This window comes from Ipomoea nil, unplaced genomic scaffold (genome assembly GCF_001879475.1).
Source record: "Ipomoea nil cultivar Tokyo-kokei standard unplaced genomic scaffold, Asagao_1.1 scaffold0482, whole genome shotgun sequence".
Taxonomy (NCBI): Eukaryota; Viridiplantae; Streptophyta; class Magnoliopsida; order Solanales; family Convolvulaceae; genus Ipomoea; species Ipomoea nil.
Window position 1 is genome coordinate 3565174 of NW_017616910.1, and position 18626 is coordinate 3583799.

An 18626-nucleotide genomic window follows, 5' to 3' on the forward strand; every position below is an offset into this window, starting at 1 on the left:
CCGATATCTGGATTTTATTTCTCTGCCGATCTCTTCTCATCGCTGTCTACTCCTTCGTTGATGTTTCGACTGCGACTCTAACCATCGATACTATGTTTCGATTGAGAGGAATTGTTATTCCGTTCTTGAATCTGGCAACGTAGATTATTTGAAACCCTAATCTACGAAGCCAGATATCCAACTCTTGTGGTTTGAAAATCTATTCTCCATATATCTTCCTTCGAATTCTTTTCGATCTATATTACTCTTACCATTTTTGTTTTAGAGTAAATCAAGCCTAATGTTGAAACCCTAACCTACGACAGTAGATCAGCTAATCTACGACTCCAGATGTACAGATCTTCGACTAAAGGTATGTTTTTTGTTCATTGTTCATCTAAGTCTCTGTTCGGTTAAAAATTTTTCTAGGTTAGAACATTATAGCTATATTTGATGGTTTGTGTACTAATTTTGCCAGGAAATTAACTAAAAATTTTGTTAATCTAAAACCTAGTTTTAGTTGTAATTGTTCCGGTGTTGGTAGTTGTAATTGTTCACCTAATATGTATTTTGTTCTAGATTTTGTTTGTTTAGTTTCGTACTAAAATAGAGACTTTTGCACACAATAACACTTTAATTGTTAATTCAAATTTTAATCTGTACGAAATTTGGGTTTTACAACTTTTTTTTTTATATATAAAATTGTTGTGTTTTTGTGCAGGCCAAGGTTTTAGATAGTTTAGCACAATAGTAGAAGCCTTAAAAAGCAAGCCAGGTTTACAAAATTACCATAAAGAACAAAAACATACAACCTGACCCCATTAGGAAGCATATCATAGAAAGACTTAGTAGCATTACATTTTGTCCAACTTAACAACTAAAGTCTCAAAGTCTTTTATAAATAAAAGACTGTCTGGCCTAAGAATTACATCACCAAAAGGATCCTGTAAATAAAACAAATAAATTGAATTCTTATTCAATTTATAAATAAGAAAACAGGATATGTGTGCAAGTATATAAACCTCATGCTCATGATCTGTGATGTTGATTTCAGAGTCATTGTTCCCACAATGCTTAATTTACAACAGCAGCACCTTCACATATATAGAAATTCAAAATTCAAAATTCAAAATCTGTTAGTGAGAAAAAAAAAACATTTAGAATTGTTACCTAATCCAAATTTTCCTCTGTTTTGTTAGACTCAAGTTGTGAGGATAGGTCCTTATGTCCAGCAATTCAAATCAATAGGCATCCACCATGCAGGCCATTTATGATTTTTATAACAGTAAAGAAATGCCTTGCAAATATCATGTAAGGTATGTATGTCAAGATACTACCAAAGAGAATATAATAAAACCAATTCACTCTCTTTCACTTTCTTTGCCATTCCAAGAGTTACTATTGAACTGTCTGGCCATTCCAGATCTATGTATACTGCTTTTTAAGATCCTTAAATGTTGTTAAAAGTATGCATTAGTTAACTGTTAACCCGAATTTCAGTAAACTGCATCTCAAATACCTTAGTTAGATAACAGTTTTTTTATATATTTTTTTGTCTGACTTGAAGATAGACATAGATTTTGTATATTGATAATCTGGAATTCAACTTGTATGTTAGCTTAATGACTTAACTGGTAGATAAATTCTTTCTATATGTGCTACAATTTAAAACTGTTATCTGTGAGATTTTATACATTATATAAGAGGTGCAGTAGAAATTAGAGCACGGGATTACCTTTGTGTGATCCATATGTGAGCCAATTGTATACTCATAATTTTTCAACTGAAATGCAACAAATTGTACACTTCAGACTTCAATTGGCGATGGGCACAGAGTATACAATTGGGCTAATTGGACTCAAAGGAGTATAAAATTCCAGGTATGTATATTACTGGCAATGTACAATTTATTTAGCATATTATTGATTGATCATAGTTGGTGTCGATGTGTCACATATTTACAGAAAAAAGTGAAAAAAAAAACACTACACAGATAAGAGAACAATAATGAAATTGACTTAAATGATTGAAATTAACACCACACAGATAAGAGAACACTAACATAAACACACATGTATTAGTTGAATTAAAGTATTCAAATTAGTTATGCATTTGGATTTTACCTCTATTTGGAGCAATGTGTTTCCTCTTGCAAATTGTGACCAAGCTTCTTTGTTAATTGTAGCATCCTCCCTTCCTTGACCAAATTATTTCTAGAATCCACCTTGACATCAGAGAATATTTCAAATTCTTTCTGAATAAACTCAAGTGCGCTTTGTAATTTTAAAATCTCTGAATTCATGGACTTCTGGAAAATCTTTATTGATATGAATTTGTGTCAAATTGTAGCTGCTGCACAACTTAATATCAAAAGTTGATAGGCAAACTATCTAATTTTCAACACCATGAAGCAATTCAGATGAGAACATTCAATTTTATTCTTAATCTGTGTATTTAGATTTGTTTTTTTTTAGCTACAAATTTCAGATTCATGGATTTCATGCAATTTATAAACAAAGGCGCATTACCATTCAAATTCAAATCCAATATCCCAGTTTAACTCAGTACCTAAGAATTACATCACCCCTTAGTTCTACATGAAGCATAATACCATTCTGTCTCACTTTCTATGAACACAATTCTAGTAGCAACCCAAAAATCTTCAAACTGCCATAACAAAAGACCAAATTTATCTTAGAAATTACAGTATTTTGCATTTTAATACAGTTTTGATGGTTGAATGGCTTTGCAGGTACTAAACTTCCCTAAGAAAAATGCAGAATCACTGAGATGGAAGTATACCATAGTATTTGTCTGCTTCCTACAGAGGTAAGTTATTATAAATGTTTAAGATAATAGATAGTTCCTTTGTGTTTTAGACTAATAAAGTAATACCCTAGTTGCAAATCCAATATTAAATACGCTTTTTATCAGTTCATTTTCCAGGTTCTATACTTTTTGTAATGTATAAAACATTTATTTATCTAAGTTAGACAGAGGTTATACCTGTTGATTTTCTTGTGTTTCCAGTTGATAATCTCTTTTCCTTTTTGGTACCTCAATATTCTCAAGTAGCAGCCTTGAACAAATTAGATGAAGGGCACAGTATTGGGGATGCAAACAACATCTGTGTAACTGAGATACTTAACAATATTTCAAAATGGAAGGTACATGCTTATTAAATACATGGTATTTGCGGTTGAGTTCAAACAAAAGTTTTGATAGTGTATAATGAGAAACAGAATACTTACAAATTGTACTCCTTCTTCCAATGGTATGATTTTCAAATCTCTAGAATTATTTTCTTTATGCAAAAAAAGTTGAAATAGGATTCAGAGGTTACCAAATGTACAGATGTTTTGCAGCCGGCTCTTTTGGATATGAAAGTTTCGGCGGCCACTCATCATACAGACGTTTTCCCCGCTGTTTCCTTTCCGGCGAGTCTGGTATCACTGCTGCCCTGCTCTTTACTTTCCGTCGAGACTGGTATCACTGCTGCCCTGCTCTTTACTTTCCGTCGACTGGTATCACTGCTGCCCTGCATGACCTAGTGTTTGTATTGAAGACTGAAACTTTGATAGTCTTTGTATTGGAGAGAAAGTGTGTATATATATAGATATTTAGATAGAATTGCTTCCCTATTGTTAGTTAACGAAAGGGCAAAATGGATTGGTCTTCAATTAATGGCTTTGGAAAAGTAAATCCGGCTCTTCACCATAAATATTATATGGGAAAATGAAGAGTACCACCGGCTTAAACTTATAAATTAAATCTGATTGGCTTATAAAAAAATCTTGGATCTAAAATAAATAGAAACAAAATATTTACTTTAAATTTTTTTGGTAACCGATGAGTTACACGTAGGGCTGTGCATCGGACGGGTTCGGGCGGATCGGTTTAGAAAACCGTTCATCCGCTCGGATTTCGGATTGGGAAAAACTACCCCAATCCGTTCGAATTAAGAGGGAAATCCTATGATTTCCCATGTTCGGATACGGTCGGGTGGGGTCGGATTTCGGTTTGAACTCGGATTAATATAAAACATACCAAAAAAAAAAACTGTAACAATGTTCAAACTTAATAACCATAATCTAAATTACCAAAGCTATCAGCTATGTAGGCATTTAGATTTTAGATACATAATTACATATTGCAGTTTCCAACTTGTGTTCAAAATTCAAAAAGCAAAAATGAAGTCCACAAAATGAGTTTTGTCTACAATACTCAAACAACACTAAACTACTAACTACTAACTACTAACTACTAAAGTACTCAACAAGTCAGCAGTCAGCAACTCAGCAAGTCAGCAAGTCAGCAGTCACCAATCAGCCTTCAGCAATCAGCATTCATCCATTCCTCATCTTCCTGCTCAATTACAAAACCAGTAAAGACTTTAAACTTTAAAGCCAATAAAGACAAAGAGAAGTAGGGAACTAATAATACTTAATAAGAAAGGCTCAGATTGCTTTTTTTCATATCATTTTAGAGTTGGGGGCAAATTGCTTCATGAGTTTTGTCTCAGAACAACATACCAAACACCCAAACTCTTTTTAATTCAGACAAATGGTGGAAGCATCATCATAGCCATAAGTCCATAACTAAATAGAAATGAGAATATGAGAGGAAGGGAAGTGATATACCAGAATTCCAGAATACCAGAGATGTAACTGAGTAAGGGCAGCAACATTTATAAAAAAGTTACCAAGCCACTTAGCAATTAGCAGTTCTGGAATCTTACCTGATTTGCCTCAAAGAGTCCACACATTTATCAATCAAACTAAACAGAAAGTCAGAAAGCAATGTTATATAAAAGTATTACAGCAATTGTTGGGAGTGTTCCAACAGTACTTGGTAAAGAACCAGCAGCTCCAGTGGACAATTCTGCACAAAAAGGAAAAACAAAAAAGAGTTTAGAAAAGGTAAGTAACAATTAACAATTTATAAAGTAGAAACCTACAAAAGATATAAAATAAAAACAGTACCCTTCTCTAATCTTTCAACATCATCCAAGTTTTCCTCCACAGAGATTGGATGATTGGGTGCCCTCAACCAATCTTGTGCACATACTAGGGATTCAACAATTTTAGGAGTTAATGAACTCCTAAAGGGATCTAATACCCTACCACTAGTACTGAATGCACTCTCAGAGGCAACAGTTGAAATGGGAACAGCCAGCACATCCCTTGCCATTCTAGAGAGTATAGGAAATCTATCACTGTTAACCTTCCACCATCTTCGAACATCAAAGTCCACATTTTCTTCATCTTCCACTATTTTTTCACTTAGATAAATCTGGAGTTCAGTTTCTTTACTGCTTCCACCAGCCTCCATTCTCTGTTTTTTAAGCTGGCTTTTCATTCTACCCTGAGGTTTTCCAACTGAAGTTTGAGAATGGACTGGTTCAGATTGGGTAGATTGCACAGTAGGGGATGCAGACTGCACACTGTAGGTGGCTGTATAATCATTAAATAGGACAACCATAGAAGATTGAACCTGCCAAGCACCTTGTGCTCAGATGGCATGTAGTGACCTCTCCCATGTGGGAAGTCATGAGATTGAGCCTCAGTGGAGGCGTTGTTGACTCTTTGTGCTTATTAGGTTGAGAAAGTATATTTGAACAGATACTACAATGTAATAGAGTCAGTAGCATTCAAAAAAATAGAAGATTGAACCTTTTCAAAGCATGATTTTCCTTTTTCATCACCATACAACTGAGCAAATTGGACAGGCATGTACTCAATCTTATCCCTAGGATCCAGAATATTGGCATAGAATATCAAGAAGTTCATTTTTTCAGGATCTCCCCAATATTTTTCAAATTTTTGTTTCATATGGGACCCCATATCCTATAAAACAGACATAACACAGAAAAAATTAAGAGATGCATACAAACACATTCAGATAAATGATACCAGTTTACAGTTTACCTTTTCAGAGGTTGAAACAGAGTTAACCATGTCATCCAGCATGCAACCTAAGTCAGAAATCTCAGAAAAGAAAGTATTTGAAGTGACATATAGAGAACCAGATATTCTCACAGTCATCTCATAGAAGCCTTTCAGGAAATGGACTAAGCTTTGCACAGAAAGCCAATCCATAAAGTTTGGAATAGAATCAGGTAAGTCAGCATTCAATGAGGCATCATTCTCATAAGCTTCAAAGGCCCTCTGGTATTGAAGGGCAGTGTTAAGCATCATGTATGTGCTGTTCCATCTTGTTGGAACATCAAGTTGTAATGCACATTTGGCTTCCACCCCATTAAGCACAGCAATCTCTCTAAACTTCTTATGTCTGGCAGGAGAACTCCTCACCCATCTCACAACATCTCTAACTTTCTTAACAGAAGGACCTGCATATCTCAACCCATCCTGGACCACTAAGTTCAACACATGGGCTATGCACCTCATGTGCATATATTGAACCCTAACAGAAGACCCACCCCAAGACAGAAGTTTGTTCTTGAAAAACCCCAAAGCTGTGTCATTTGAAGAGGCATTATCAACAGTAACAGTGAACACATTTCTAATCCCCCAATCAAGAAGACAAACTCTCAAGGGCTTTGGCTACATACTCTCCCTTATGAGAAGAAATTGGGACAAAGGAAATGATCTTTTTGTTTAGCTTCCACTGATCATCAATGAAATGTGCAGTAATGCACATGTAATTGATCCTTTGGACAGAGGTCCATGTATCAGTGGTCAAGCTGACCCTTTGGGTGCTCACCTTAAACAACTTTTTTAGGGTTATTCTCTCATCTAGGTAAATCTGATAAATGTCTCTAGAAATGGTCCACCTAGAAGGGATTTGAAACCTAGGACAAGCAACTAAAATGAATTTCCTAAAGCTATTTCCCTCAACAATCCTAAAGGGAAGTTCATCAACAATGATCATCTCACACAATGCCCTCCTAATAGCCTCTTGGTTGAAAACCCAAGTCCCCAAAACCCCCTCAGAAGCTTCTGTTCCAGAGGCATTAAAGGTGAGAAGAGACTGCCTTGTGTCCTTACAATGAGGATTTTTTAGGCAGGCCTTCATATGGTTTCTCAAAGAGGAAGTGCCATGCTTTTTACTTTCACATTTATAGATTTTGGCACAATAAAGGCATTTTCCCTCAACTACTGGTCCCTCAATTTCACCTTCAGCAGGTGGAGCACGGATCTTTTCAAAATGATCCCATACTATAGATCTAGACTCCACCTCTTTCCTCTTCTTTGTAGGAACAACAGGAGGAGAAGGCATAGGATTTGTCTGAGGATTTCTCTCAGTACCTTGAGCTTCTACTCCATGCTCCTCATCAGTTGAGGTTGGAGGGTGTCCAGTTGCACTGATGCTTTCCATCTATAAAGATGGGCATCAGTATCCAAATAAAGCAGACAACCAATCATACTAAAGCTTCCACCATACAGTACTCATACATAGAAGTATTACATATTTACATATTACTTATTTACTTTCAGTTAATTTCACATGTCATCATGTATGCAGAATTGCACATAAACAATTTAAGGGTCCCATATCCATAAACTTAATACAATTTACAATTTACAATTTACAAAGAAATCCATATTCAGGCATTCAAGCTAAGTGGATGTATGCCACTTCATAATGCTCATCATATATATGGATTTCACACAAAGGGGCTAGGGCTTCCACCAGATTAGGGACAATTACCCCTTTAAGCCTTTAACTCAGTTAGTGAGTTACACACATACAGATTAAGCTTCCACCAACAATCTTAAATTAGAGACAAGTGAGTAAGTAATCTGGAACTTCTCAACAGATCACAGTCCTCACAGTCCATACAAATCACAGAATCACAATCAGAATAACCCTAATCAAACAATCAAAGTAGCAATCTTAAATTAGAGACAAGTGAGTAAGTAATCTGGAACTTCTCAACAGATCACAGTCCTCAAAGTCCATACAAATCACAGAATCACAATCAGAATAACCCTAATCAAACAATCAAAGTATCAATCTTAAATTAGAGACAAGTGAGTAAGTAATCTGGAACTTCTCAACAGATCACAGTCCTCACAGTCCATACAAATCACAGAATCACAATCAGAATAACCCTAATCAAACAATCAAAGTATCAATCTTAAATTAGAGACAAGTGAGTAAGTAATCTGGAACTTCTCAACAGATCACAGTCCTCACAGTCCATACAAATCACAGAATCACAATCAGAATAACCCTAATCAAACAATAAAAGTATCAATCTTAAATTAGAGACAAGTGAGTAAGTAATCTGGAACTTCTCAACAGATCACAGTCCTCACAGTCCATACAAATCAAAAAATCACAATCAGAATAACCCTAATCAAACAATCAAACTAACAATCTTAAAAACTAGGGTTTAGAGAATAGAGATTACTTCGTTTCTCTAAAATAAACCCCCGAGAACAAAGGGCTTCGATTCCTAGCCAGCGAACTGCAATCCACCGGAGTATCGCTCCCACCGGAGACTCGCTTGGGGCTTGAGGGCTACCGGAAACGAATGGGGCTTGACTCTTGAGAGCTTCCACCGGAGAATAATAGCTTCCACACTACAGACACTCACACTCTCAGGCTCTCAGCGTCTCAGAGACTCAAAGAGACTGTCTGAGAGAAGAGACTTTGAGAGAACTAGGGTAGAGACTAGAGAGAAGAGAGAACTGAGAGAGTTCTCTGGAAGAAGGGAATGAAGAGCTGCGCAAATGAGACTAGGGTTTGCGATTTCTCCGCTTCGTCTTCTATTTATACTTAGGCTACACGACGTCGTATTACATAGGGTTATACGTAGGCTTAGAAATGTTCGGGTTATCGGACGGGTTCGGGTGGAAAATATAACCCCCTCCCCGCCCCAACTAATGCGGCGTCGTTTTCGGCCTCGGATCGGTTTTGGCTATTCGGGTTCGGTTCCCGATCCATTCCAGTATGACGGGTTCGGGTCGGTCGGGTTGGGCAGGTTGGACGGGTTATGCACAGCCCTAGTTACACGTCCTTTTAAGCAAAATGACATAAATATTTGATACTCCTCAAAACGACGTAGTATTGTTTAGGCGGGAATTTTTTGCTCCTATTATTTTGCTTTAATATATATAGAGATATCAGGGTGAGCTGTACTACTTCAAACAAACTAGCAGCTAAATGAGCTAATCAATTAATATCAATGTTGAGTTGTGGAGTAGCCGATTTGCTGTTGAGCTGCACACCATGGTACTCAGGACTATCAACCTCCAACATATATGAAGCAAATAAACTTACTAATATCATCATAAAACATCTTTGATAGATTGAATTTCATACTACAGTGAGCTGTACCACTACTAATTACTTTTCTCTATTGAGTCAATTAATTTTACATATTGAGATTGATCTCTTGTAAGACCGTCTCACAAATTTTAATTCGTTAGTCGAGTCGGATCTAATAAAAATATGTCATAATAAAATTTAAAATATAATCAATACTATAAACTTTATACATAATACTTTAATTTATATCATAAATGTAGTGTTTTATAGCAAAAATATAATAGACAATTTGTAAGATATAAATTAATAAAATAACCGAATTGCACATGTCGTTAATACTTTTAACGTTGTATATAATACTTTATAGCAAAACTATAATACACAATTTGTAGAAAATAAAGCAATAATATAACAAAATTGTATATATAATCAATATTTTAAGACACACACACACACACACACACACACACACACACACACACACACACACACACACATATATATATATATATATATATATATATATATATATATAATATATAATAGTTTATAGCATATATAAATGTAGTATTTATAGCAAAATTATAATAGATAATTTGCAAAAAATAAAGTAATAACATAATAGAAATACATATATGTGATATTGTTTTGTTTAAGTGCGATGTGGAAAGTGTAACACCATGTATTACGCCCTTTAAATTCGGATTAATTATTTAATTAGTTCCGTTAAAAAATTAGTTAAAAAGAATTTAATTCAGTCGTAATTTCCTAATTAATTGATATGGTCCACGGAGGATCGTGGACCCTTACCCTTAATGAAACCCCAAGCTCTAATTGAATTTTGTTCTTTGAGTACGTGGATTTAGGGATTAAGCAATTAAGTGAATCTGATGTCCGAAGTCACGCATACAAGGGAGAAATACGAAGAATTATACATTAGGCAGATGAAATGACTACTTTACCCTTTCATTTAAAGTCTAATTTACTGTAATTTGACGAAATGACCTCAATTGGAAAGAAATTGAAAGTCAAGAGACGTAAAGTGTCCAAATTAAAAGTCGAAGACTAATTTTGGAAAAGAGAAAATTTCAATTTTGGTCATATGACTATAGAGGCTTTGTTAATTTTAGCACCTGACTTTCAAAAGTGTCAATTTAGTACCTTGAGTATGTAATTTTTGTCAATTTTGGTCACTCCGACCAAATTACCGGTCAAATTTCGCCGAAAAAAAAAACGATTTTACCAAAATTCAAAAGACAATTTTGCCCCTCAAATTATAGACTAAATGAAGGATTAAGTTTTTTCGGCAAAATTTGATCGGCAATTTAACCTGAGTGACCAAAATTGATAAAAATTGCATAGTCAAGGTACTAAATTGACACTTTTGAAAGTCAGGTGCTGAAATAAACAAAGCCCCTATAGTCATATGACCAAAATTGAAATTTCTTCTTTTGGAAAATCAATATAGTCGGAAGACCATTGCTAGAATTAACTCTAAACAAAAATTAGCTAATAAAATGTGTATACCAAATACCCTCATAAGAATAGAATGTATTGTTGAAAAGATTAGCTTAAAATGATATTTAAAGTGACAATTTTGTGGTATAATTTTTAATGTAGTTCACTTTTAATTTGGACCGAGTTAAAGTGAATTCGGGTTCTCCTAAGTGAGATGACCAATTTAATATATTATACGCAAAAAATTGATAGTGAATGAATGAAAAATTAATTTTCAAAGTGCACCCATTTGAATTGGGAAAAATGAAGTTGAGAAGATTTTGAAGTATCCTTTATCCCGGCCCACATTAGAAAATGGATGTGAGTTTACACTAGTATATATAGTATATACAATTCCTTTTTTTTTTTTTTTTTTTTTTTTGAAAGAACTTGAATTGTAGTTTAAGTGAATTTTAAAGATTTTTTATTAATGAATAACCATTGTAACTATCAATGTGTATAATTATAACACTAATCACAATATTTAATAGTGTAAAAAATAATATAAATATAATATATTTATATTTAAATTGATAGAAAGAGGCATTGGTATGTAATACTTTTGTTATTATATAGATATTGTTAAATATTATATTATATTTTTCTTTGCATGCAAAAATAATCTTATTTTAAAATTTTGTATTCATATCTGAGTTTTATTTATAATTTACTTTGGTGATATTATAAAGTTCTATTTGTTATCATAAATAGAAAATATATGTTCAGAAAACTCTTAGTTTTGTTTTGAAATGTTTTTCAAAATGTATAACTTTAGGTCAACATTTAAATACTAGGTCCATTTTGGTAAGTTCATAGCAAGTTTTTTTTTTTTTTTTTTTTTTTTTTTTTTTTTTTTTTAGATAAGCATTGCAAGCTTTGTGCTTCAATAAGTTTTTAACTAATTTGTTAAAATTTTATTTCTTTTAGTTCTATTATTTATTCTTTGTTTTAAATTGATAGATCCATAGATGATGTATCCTATTTAAATGTAGGTTAAAAATAATTTATAATTGTTGGCGTCAGTCAGATTGGTTGAGTTCAACCCCTGCTCAATTCGAAACGTGGCACTATAGCTTACCATAGAGCGAAGTGGTTAAATGGTTATCACCAATTGATTTTACGTAAGATATGACAACCAGATAGCCAAAGAACTCGGTGATTAAAAATTCTTGACTTTCAGCAATTCCAGAATGGGCGTTGAGATCCATCAATAATCACATTCTATTTTAATGTGAGTCACCCAATAAAATTTTATTTGTTTAATCTCCACAAAAGTAAGTTTTTTTTTTTTTTTTGAAAAAACAAATGTAAGTTTTTTTTTTAATGTTACTGGCTCTATTACATTGTAGTATCTGTTCATATACTTTCTCAACCTACAGAAACACAAAGAACAATAACGCCTCCTTCATATACTTTCTCAACCTACACAAAGAACAATAACGCCTCCTTCATATACTTTTTCAACCTACAGAAACACAAAGAACAATAACACCTCCACTAAGACTCAAAACTCACAACCTTCCACATGGAAGTCCAACCCAGGTACCATTAAAACAAATGTAAGTTAATTCAATCATTTTTTAAATATTTTTTATGTTAATTTTTATTCAATTATGTTTTTATCGTAAATTAATTTGTTTTGAGATAATAATATTTATGGTATTTATAAATTTGTTTATACCATTTTTAATACAAATTATTTTAAATGAATGCAATAATATTTAAGTTTTTCATTAGAAGAATGCTAAAATCATAATAATTATATATTTTACTTTTCATATTTTCAAACTTTGAACATAAAAGGATAAATTTCTATATGATATTAATAATGTCAAAATTATTTTCAAAAGTTAGATGGTATAAAAAAAAAAATTACATACACCACTAATTCAATAGGTAAGTATCATATTTAGGGTTGAGGTTCAGCCTTTTGAAAGAAGTATCATATTCTTTACCAAACATGAACTTTAAATTATTAGTTAAAATAAATAAATAATTATATGTTAAAGTGAATTAGAAAATGTTGATGTTCTTAAACCGAACTGAAATCATATTTGAACCAAATCCAAACCTGAATCGAACTCTTTTAAATCCAATTGAACTAAAATTTTTAAACTGACATATTAAAAAATAAAAAATAAAAAAATACCCGAAAAAAACCAAACCAAACCAAAATGCCACCCCTACTCTGTATCACTCTTAACGGCTGCCATTGCATTTCTTATCCCAGGTATCTATCTCTATACACATCTCTCTCTCATAGCTTTCAATTGTAATTTTACGCTAGTTTTAATTCCTGAATGTTGATTGGATTCTCAATTAAAAATTATGGCCATTTCTGAAATAGGGTTTGGGTATAAAGGTTTTAGGACTGTTCTCAGATGTTGAAACTTTATACTTTGAAGCAAGCCCGGAAAATTATACATATTTTTAACCCTGCTATGGTGCTGTAAAATCTGAACTATCTCGGTTATCTGTTTCCAAGTGTGGTCACCTTCTTTTAACGAGGATGCAGTCAGATGAACTCATTGATGCAAATTGAAGTCTCAGTACTCATTGTTATTATTTTAACTACAAAACTAGACATCCGCTAAACAGGATTTCATTCAGTACGTTTGTTTCATAATTGTCTCTTGATTCACGGATAAGCATTTTTCATTAAGTGGTTTTAGTTTGCAATTTTGCATTGCGTTTAGATGGCAAAGATTAATATTAAGTATTTTAAGTTCGTTGTTATCGTTTTCAAAAAAAAAAAAAAAGTTCATTGTTATCCTTAGATGTCTTAGATGCACCACACCCATTGTCTTTGAAAGGAGAAAGACTAGTTATTTAAAGATAACGAAAGATATAGTTAAACAAGTGATGGAAATGTTCATGGATACTTTATAGGATAACTCAGCCATCTAGGACTTGGTAGAAATGTAGGAGATAGTTACTGATGAAGTAAGTTACGTGCTTTTTCCATGTTTTTATATCATGTTGAAAACTTATATATCAAGTAATTCTCTAGCGCATGTGATTTTGTGCTAGGAACCATAACTAGTAAGTGTAACTTGCATGTTATATGACAGAAAATAACTTCCATTATCTAATACAGCCCAATCTGTTGCTTTGTACATTTAGGTAGTTTTCTGTCAACCTTTATATTATTAGTTAACTTGTCTTAGCCTAATTTCTTGTTTTGTCTAATGAGGTGGTTTTACGTATATTAATGTTATTCTATATTAACAAAAATAAAATGTAATATGTAATGTTCTAAAGCATTCTGACAGTTTTTTACATCAACAGTATGTTGCATTTAGCTCTGGTAGTATCCATCTTATAAACTACAAACATCATGTAGTTTGATGATTGTGAGTCTTTGCCTAGGAAATTAAATTCTTGTTGGTTAATGTTTTTACAATTATAATCAAAGTTTCTATGTGTTTGAAAACATTTTATGTTTATTAATTGAGATTTTTTAACACTATTTTGTAATGTGCATGATGATTTGCAGGCGCAATTCTCATTGTTCTTGATTTTGAAGTTAGAGTGAAGGATCTATAACATGTCTGTAACACTCTTTAGGGGGATACAATTCTATCCTCTTAGGCAATACAAATTCCCATTTTTTTCTAGAAAACATGCCACTTTGTATTGTACTTTGGAAAGAACAGAAACCAATACTACAACACAAGAAAAGCAACAGACCAAGTTGAAAGGGTTGCCAAAAAATCAATCAAAACCACTTGATAACATTTTGAAAGATTATGAATCAATCATTGGTATAGAAACCCATGTGCAGCTTTCAACTCTTACAAAGGTTTTTTGTGGCTGCCCGTATACGTACGGGGCTCCCCCAAATACATACATTTGCCCCATTTGCATGGGTTTGCCTGGGGCATTGCCAGTTTTAAACTCAAAGGTTATAGAATCTGCCATTAAAGTTGGTCTTGCACTCAACTGTAAGCTTTCTCTGAGCTCAAAGTTTGATAGGAAGCAGTACTTTTATCCGGATCTTCCAAAGGGATACCAAATATCACAGTTTGATATACCTATTGCAAGTGGGGGTTATCTTGATCTAGATCTGCCGGTTGAGTTTGGTGGGGGACATAGGAGATTTGGCATTACAAGGGTTCACATGGAAGAAGATGCCGGCAAGCTGCTTCATACTGATGGTGGGAGTTATTCTCAGGAAAGTATTACATCTCTTCTCTACATCTACAAATCTTGTATTTCATAATATTTTTTTTCCTATTTGAGATTATGACTAAAGCATTTGACTAGATTTGTTGAGTTTTCTGTTTGTTGAAGTTTAAACTAATTGTGAAAATCACTTTCTTTTGCAACTCGATCATATTATGAGCATTTCAGTGTGTAACGTTTACTTTCATGTCACTAAGTACACTAGTAACTTTTTGCCGATATCTCACCTAGCAACCAACTAGTATTGTTCATTTATTTTATTGCGAATTCTATAGGAGCAGGATCTAATCTTTTTTTCTTTTTTAAGTTTTATAACAGGTTGACTTGAATAGAGCAGGGGTACCATTACTTGAAATTGTCTCTGAACCTGATATGAGAACTGGAATTGAAGCTGCAGAGTATGCTGCAGAGTTGCAACGATTGGTAAGATATTTGGGAGTGAGTAATGGAAATATGCAAGAAGGGTCACTTCGTTGTGATGTCAATATCTCTGTTCGTCCAATTGGACAATTAGAATTTGGTACAAAGGTAAACTATTTCTTTTGTTTAGTAATATATTTTTCCACAGTTCTAGTATTTCTGTAATTTACTTTAAATCCTTATTTAATATTATTCATTTCTCATGTTTCATGATTTATTGATTTAACTTATAAATATATTTACTTGATGTTTAAATTGATAGAATGCTACTTTGTTTAAATTGGAATTCCTTGGACAGGTGGAAGTTAAGAATTTGAACTCATTCTCATCGGTAAGCAGGGCTATTGATTTTGAGATTTCAAGACAGGTGCTTCTTCATAGCCAAGGCCAGAATGATCAAATTGTACAAGAAACTCGTCTCTGGGAAGAAGGTTCTCAGGTTATACAGTGGTTAACTTTTGTCCTGCCACAACATGAAATTAATATGTTACGGTTTGCTTATTTGGTAATGTTTTTCGTACTTTCAGAAGACAATTACCATGAGAAAAAAGGAAGGGCTTGCTGACTACCGTTATTTCCCAGAGCCTGATCTTCCAGGAGTTACTATCACTCAAGATTATGTTGACAGTGTTTGCAATTCATTGCCTGAACTTCCAGAGATGAAACGGCGGAGGTACGAAAAAATGGGATTAAGCATGCAAGATGTTCTTTTTCTGACTAACGACTCCAATGTAAGTACTGTTCATGACTGCTTAGATTCTTGGTCTTTATATTGGCATAATGCTACGCATTAACTTGACCTTTTATGCTAGTTTGCATGCTAACTACTAACTAGAAGTTCTATAGAAGAGTGGCATAAAATTATCTGAATTTTGTTGTGTTTACTGTTAATGATACTCCCATTGGAATAGGAATAGTTATTTATGTGAAGTATTGTATTATTAGAATTAGATGAACATTATAATAGGAGTTATTATATTATTGGATTTAGAGAAACATTAAAATATGAATTATTATATTATTAGAGTTAGTGGAACATTGGAAATAGTTAGACTTTAAGAATACAATGTTATAAATAATAGGCCCCCATGTATTGTGGAAGCCGTGAACCAGAAGAACAATATAATCTTTTTATACTTTTCCTTACATTCTATCACTATATTCTCCTCCCCAATTCTTTATTAGCGCTAACACTTGCTCGAAGTAGTGCTTGTTTGGCATGCCTCTCTCCAACCCAGTCTTTCTACTCACCAACAAGCATGAAACAAAGAAATAAACTCCTTTAGATTTTTCTAGTACTCTTAAAAACAATTAATGTGATGTTTCGATACTCTGTAGTAGCATTATCTTTCAATAAACAAATGTTTCAGATTGCAGAGTTTTTCGATGCGACAATTGGTAGAGGTGCAGATGTAAAACTTGCTACTAATTGGATGATGGGTGACATAGCTGCATATTTGAAAAATGAAAAGTTATCCATCAATGAGATTAAACTTACTCCTCAAGAACTCAGTGAGCTCATTTCTGCAATCAAAGAGGAGACTATCAGTGGAAAGATTGGGAAAGAGGTACATATATAGTTGGCATGTGCTCTAACTTTGAATACTGAATGCATGTTTCTGGAAGCTGCTTAAGAAAAATAGGTAGGTTATTTATTTATTTATTTATATCTATACTGGTGTGCAATTTCACCTTTAATTTTTTTTTTAAATGATATAAAAGTACTATTTACAAATTTTAGCATACCATGATAATTGCATTTTATACTATTTGACCTTTTAAATTTTTTAATGATAGAGAAGTTGCTTTCACAATTTTCGAATATCCTCATATCCATAATACCATACTAATTCCACTGCGAAGAAATATAAACCAGAGTTTCCAAGCTTGGTTAAAGTTTTGTTTGTTCATTGATTCCAACATAACATCTGCAGATATTGTTTGAGATAATGGCCAAGGGTGGAACTGTCAAGGGGATGATAAAAGAAAAGGATTTGGTTCAGGCAAGTTATCTCATATCTAATGTTCTGAAGCTTGTGACCATTTGTCTTTGCTATCTGGTCATTAAATTTTTTTTTTTTTTTTAAATTTAATGACTTTAGATGGGTTGTAATCAATCATGAAATGGTTCATAAGGGTCGTTAGATCTTATGGATTTGCATGTCCTCCAATGATATTAGCTCATGTCTAATTTTTTCTAGTTAGTCTCTTTCTAGCACCAGATATGTCGAGATGTGTTTGGAACAGTTTGAATGAAAGACGATTTTAGTGAATTCTAAAAACCAAGCATATCCCAACAACTATGAGACAAAAAAGAATGATGCATAATTCTCTTTTATTTTCAAAACATCAGATTGTAGATCCTCAAGAGATCGAGAAAATGGTAGATAAAGTGATTGCTGACAATCCAAAGCAACTAGAGCAATACCGTGGGGGTAAAACTAAACTTCAAGGCTATTTTGCTGGTCAGGTATGGTTATTTTGCAGTTGCTTTAATTTTTCATCTCTCAATCCTGCAAGGCTGTAATAAAGTTAATGCTTTTCTAAATTTGTATGAAAATGAAAAGGTGATGAAGGAATCGAAAGGCAAGGCAAATCCAAAGATGTTGAACAAGATCCTATTAGAAAAGTTAAATGCCAAAAGATGATGCTTTGTCCAGTAGCAGCCTTGAATAATTCCCATTGTATTGTTGTGAAGCAGCAAAACGGTGTTGGTTAGTTGCTTTATAGATTAGCTACTCTCTTCAGTCTTGAGATGGAAGGATTGTACAACTTACACTTTGCCTTTAGTTAAGGAGATAGCAAAGAGAGTCTAGGTTGATTATGCTTTTCTTTATTATCCGGGTACTCAAATGTGACCCACAACCCAAAGTAGCACAAAGAAATCCCTAAAACTATCAATCTCAAAGCAAGTCTAACACCTTAAGCAGAAGGGTCAAATACACCCACATCTATTCACGACTGTTCAATTAACACTTTGATCTAAAATATGATTTAATCTGAGAAATTAACTCTTTAAATTTCTTCACTTAGCATTTTTCCCAAGTTTTTTCCTTGTAGCCATTCCGCATAGTTAACATGGAATTTAATTAAAAATGAATTTGTTGATATGAAATTTATTAATGTTGACCTTTAAAAGCAAGCAAACATTACAAAGCGCATATAATTTCTTTCTTCATCTTCGTCTTCTCAAAACATCCTTTTGTATACTCTCCTTGTCGATGTCTATATTCATCTTCTTGGTGTGAAATGTCTTTTGTCTTCAACTTAATCAAAAGTGCGAAACAACTTGGAGTATGAGTTGTTGG

General features: G+C 33.3%; 1 protein-coding gene and 1 long non-coding RNA gene across 4 annotated transcripts; both read left to right on the forward strand.

Moving 5' to 3' along the window:
• The first annotated feature begins 359 nt into the window (after positions 1 to 359).
• Positions 360 to 3634, forward strand: LOC109173862. 3 transcript variants are annotated; one of them, XR_002052971.1, is made up of 4 exons: positions 360 to 1859; positions 2732 to 2808; positions 3010 to 3146; positions 3334 to 3634. It is a non-coding gene; the product is annotated as an uncharacterized LOC109173862 (long non-coding RNA). The 3 variants fall into 3 exon arrangements; XR_002052970.1 differs by having other exon boundaries at positions 3055 to 3146; XR_002052972.1 differs by having other exon boundaries at positions 3055 to 3146; positions 3345 to 3634.
• A 10553-nt stretch (positions 3635 to 14187) lies between these two features.
• On the forward strand, positions 14188 to 18077 carry LOC109173743 (glutamyl-tRNA(Gln) amidotransferase subunit B, chloroplastic/mitochondrial-like). Its single transcript, XM_019323034.1, has 8 exons — positions 14188 to 14887; positions 15217 to 15426; positions 15617 to 15757; positions 15846 to 16049; positions 16689 to 16886; positions 17253 to 17321; positions 17672 to 17788; positions 17886 to 18077. Exons 1-8 carry the CDS (start codon positions 14261 to 14263, stop codon positions 17964 to 17966), a joined length of 1647 nt encoding a protein of 548 aa, XP_019178579.1. The 5' UTR covers positions 14188 to 14260; the 3' UTR covers positions 17967 to 18077.
• The last annotated feature ends 549 nt before the right edge of the window (positions 18078 to 18626 follow it).

What these genes read in the sequence shown, in the direction of transcription:
- LOC109173743 (XM_019323034.1), top strand. Translation starts at nt 14,261, where the DNA reads ATGTCTGTAACACTCTTTAGGGGGATACAATTCTATCCTCTTAGGCAA. An exon ending in ATGGTGGGAGTTATTCTCAG is followed by an intron (nt 14,888 to 15,216) that starts GAAAGTATTACA and finishes GTTTTATAACAG; the next exon opens with GTTGACTTGAATAGAGCAGG. An exon ending in TTCTGACTAACGACTCCAAT is followed by an intron (nt 16,050 to 16,688) that starts GTAAGTACTGTT and finishes CAAATGTTTCAG; the next exon opens with ATTGCAGAGTTTTTCGATGC.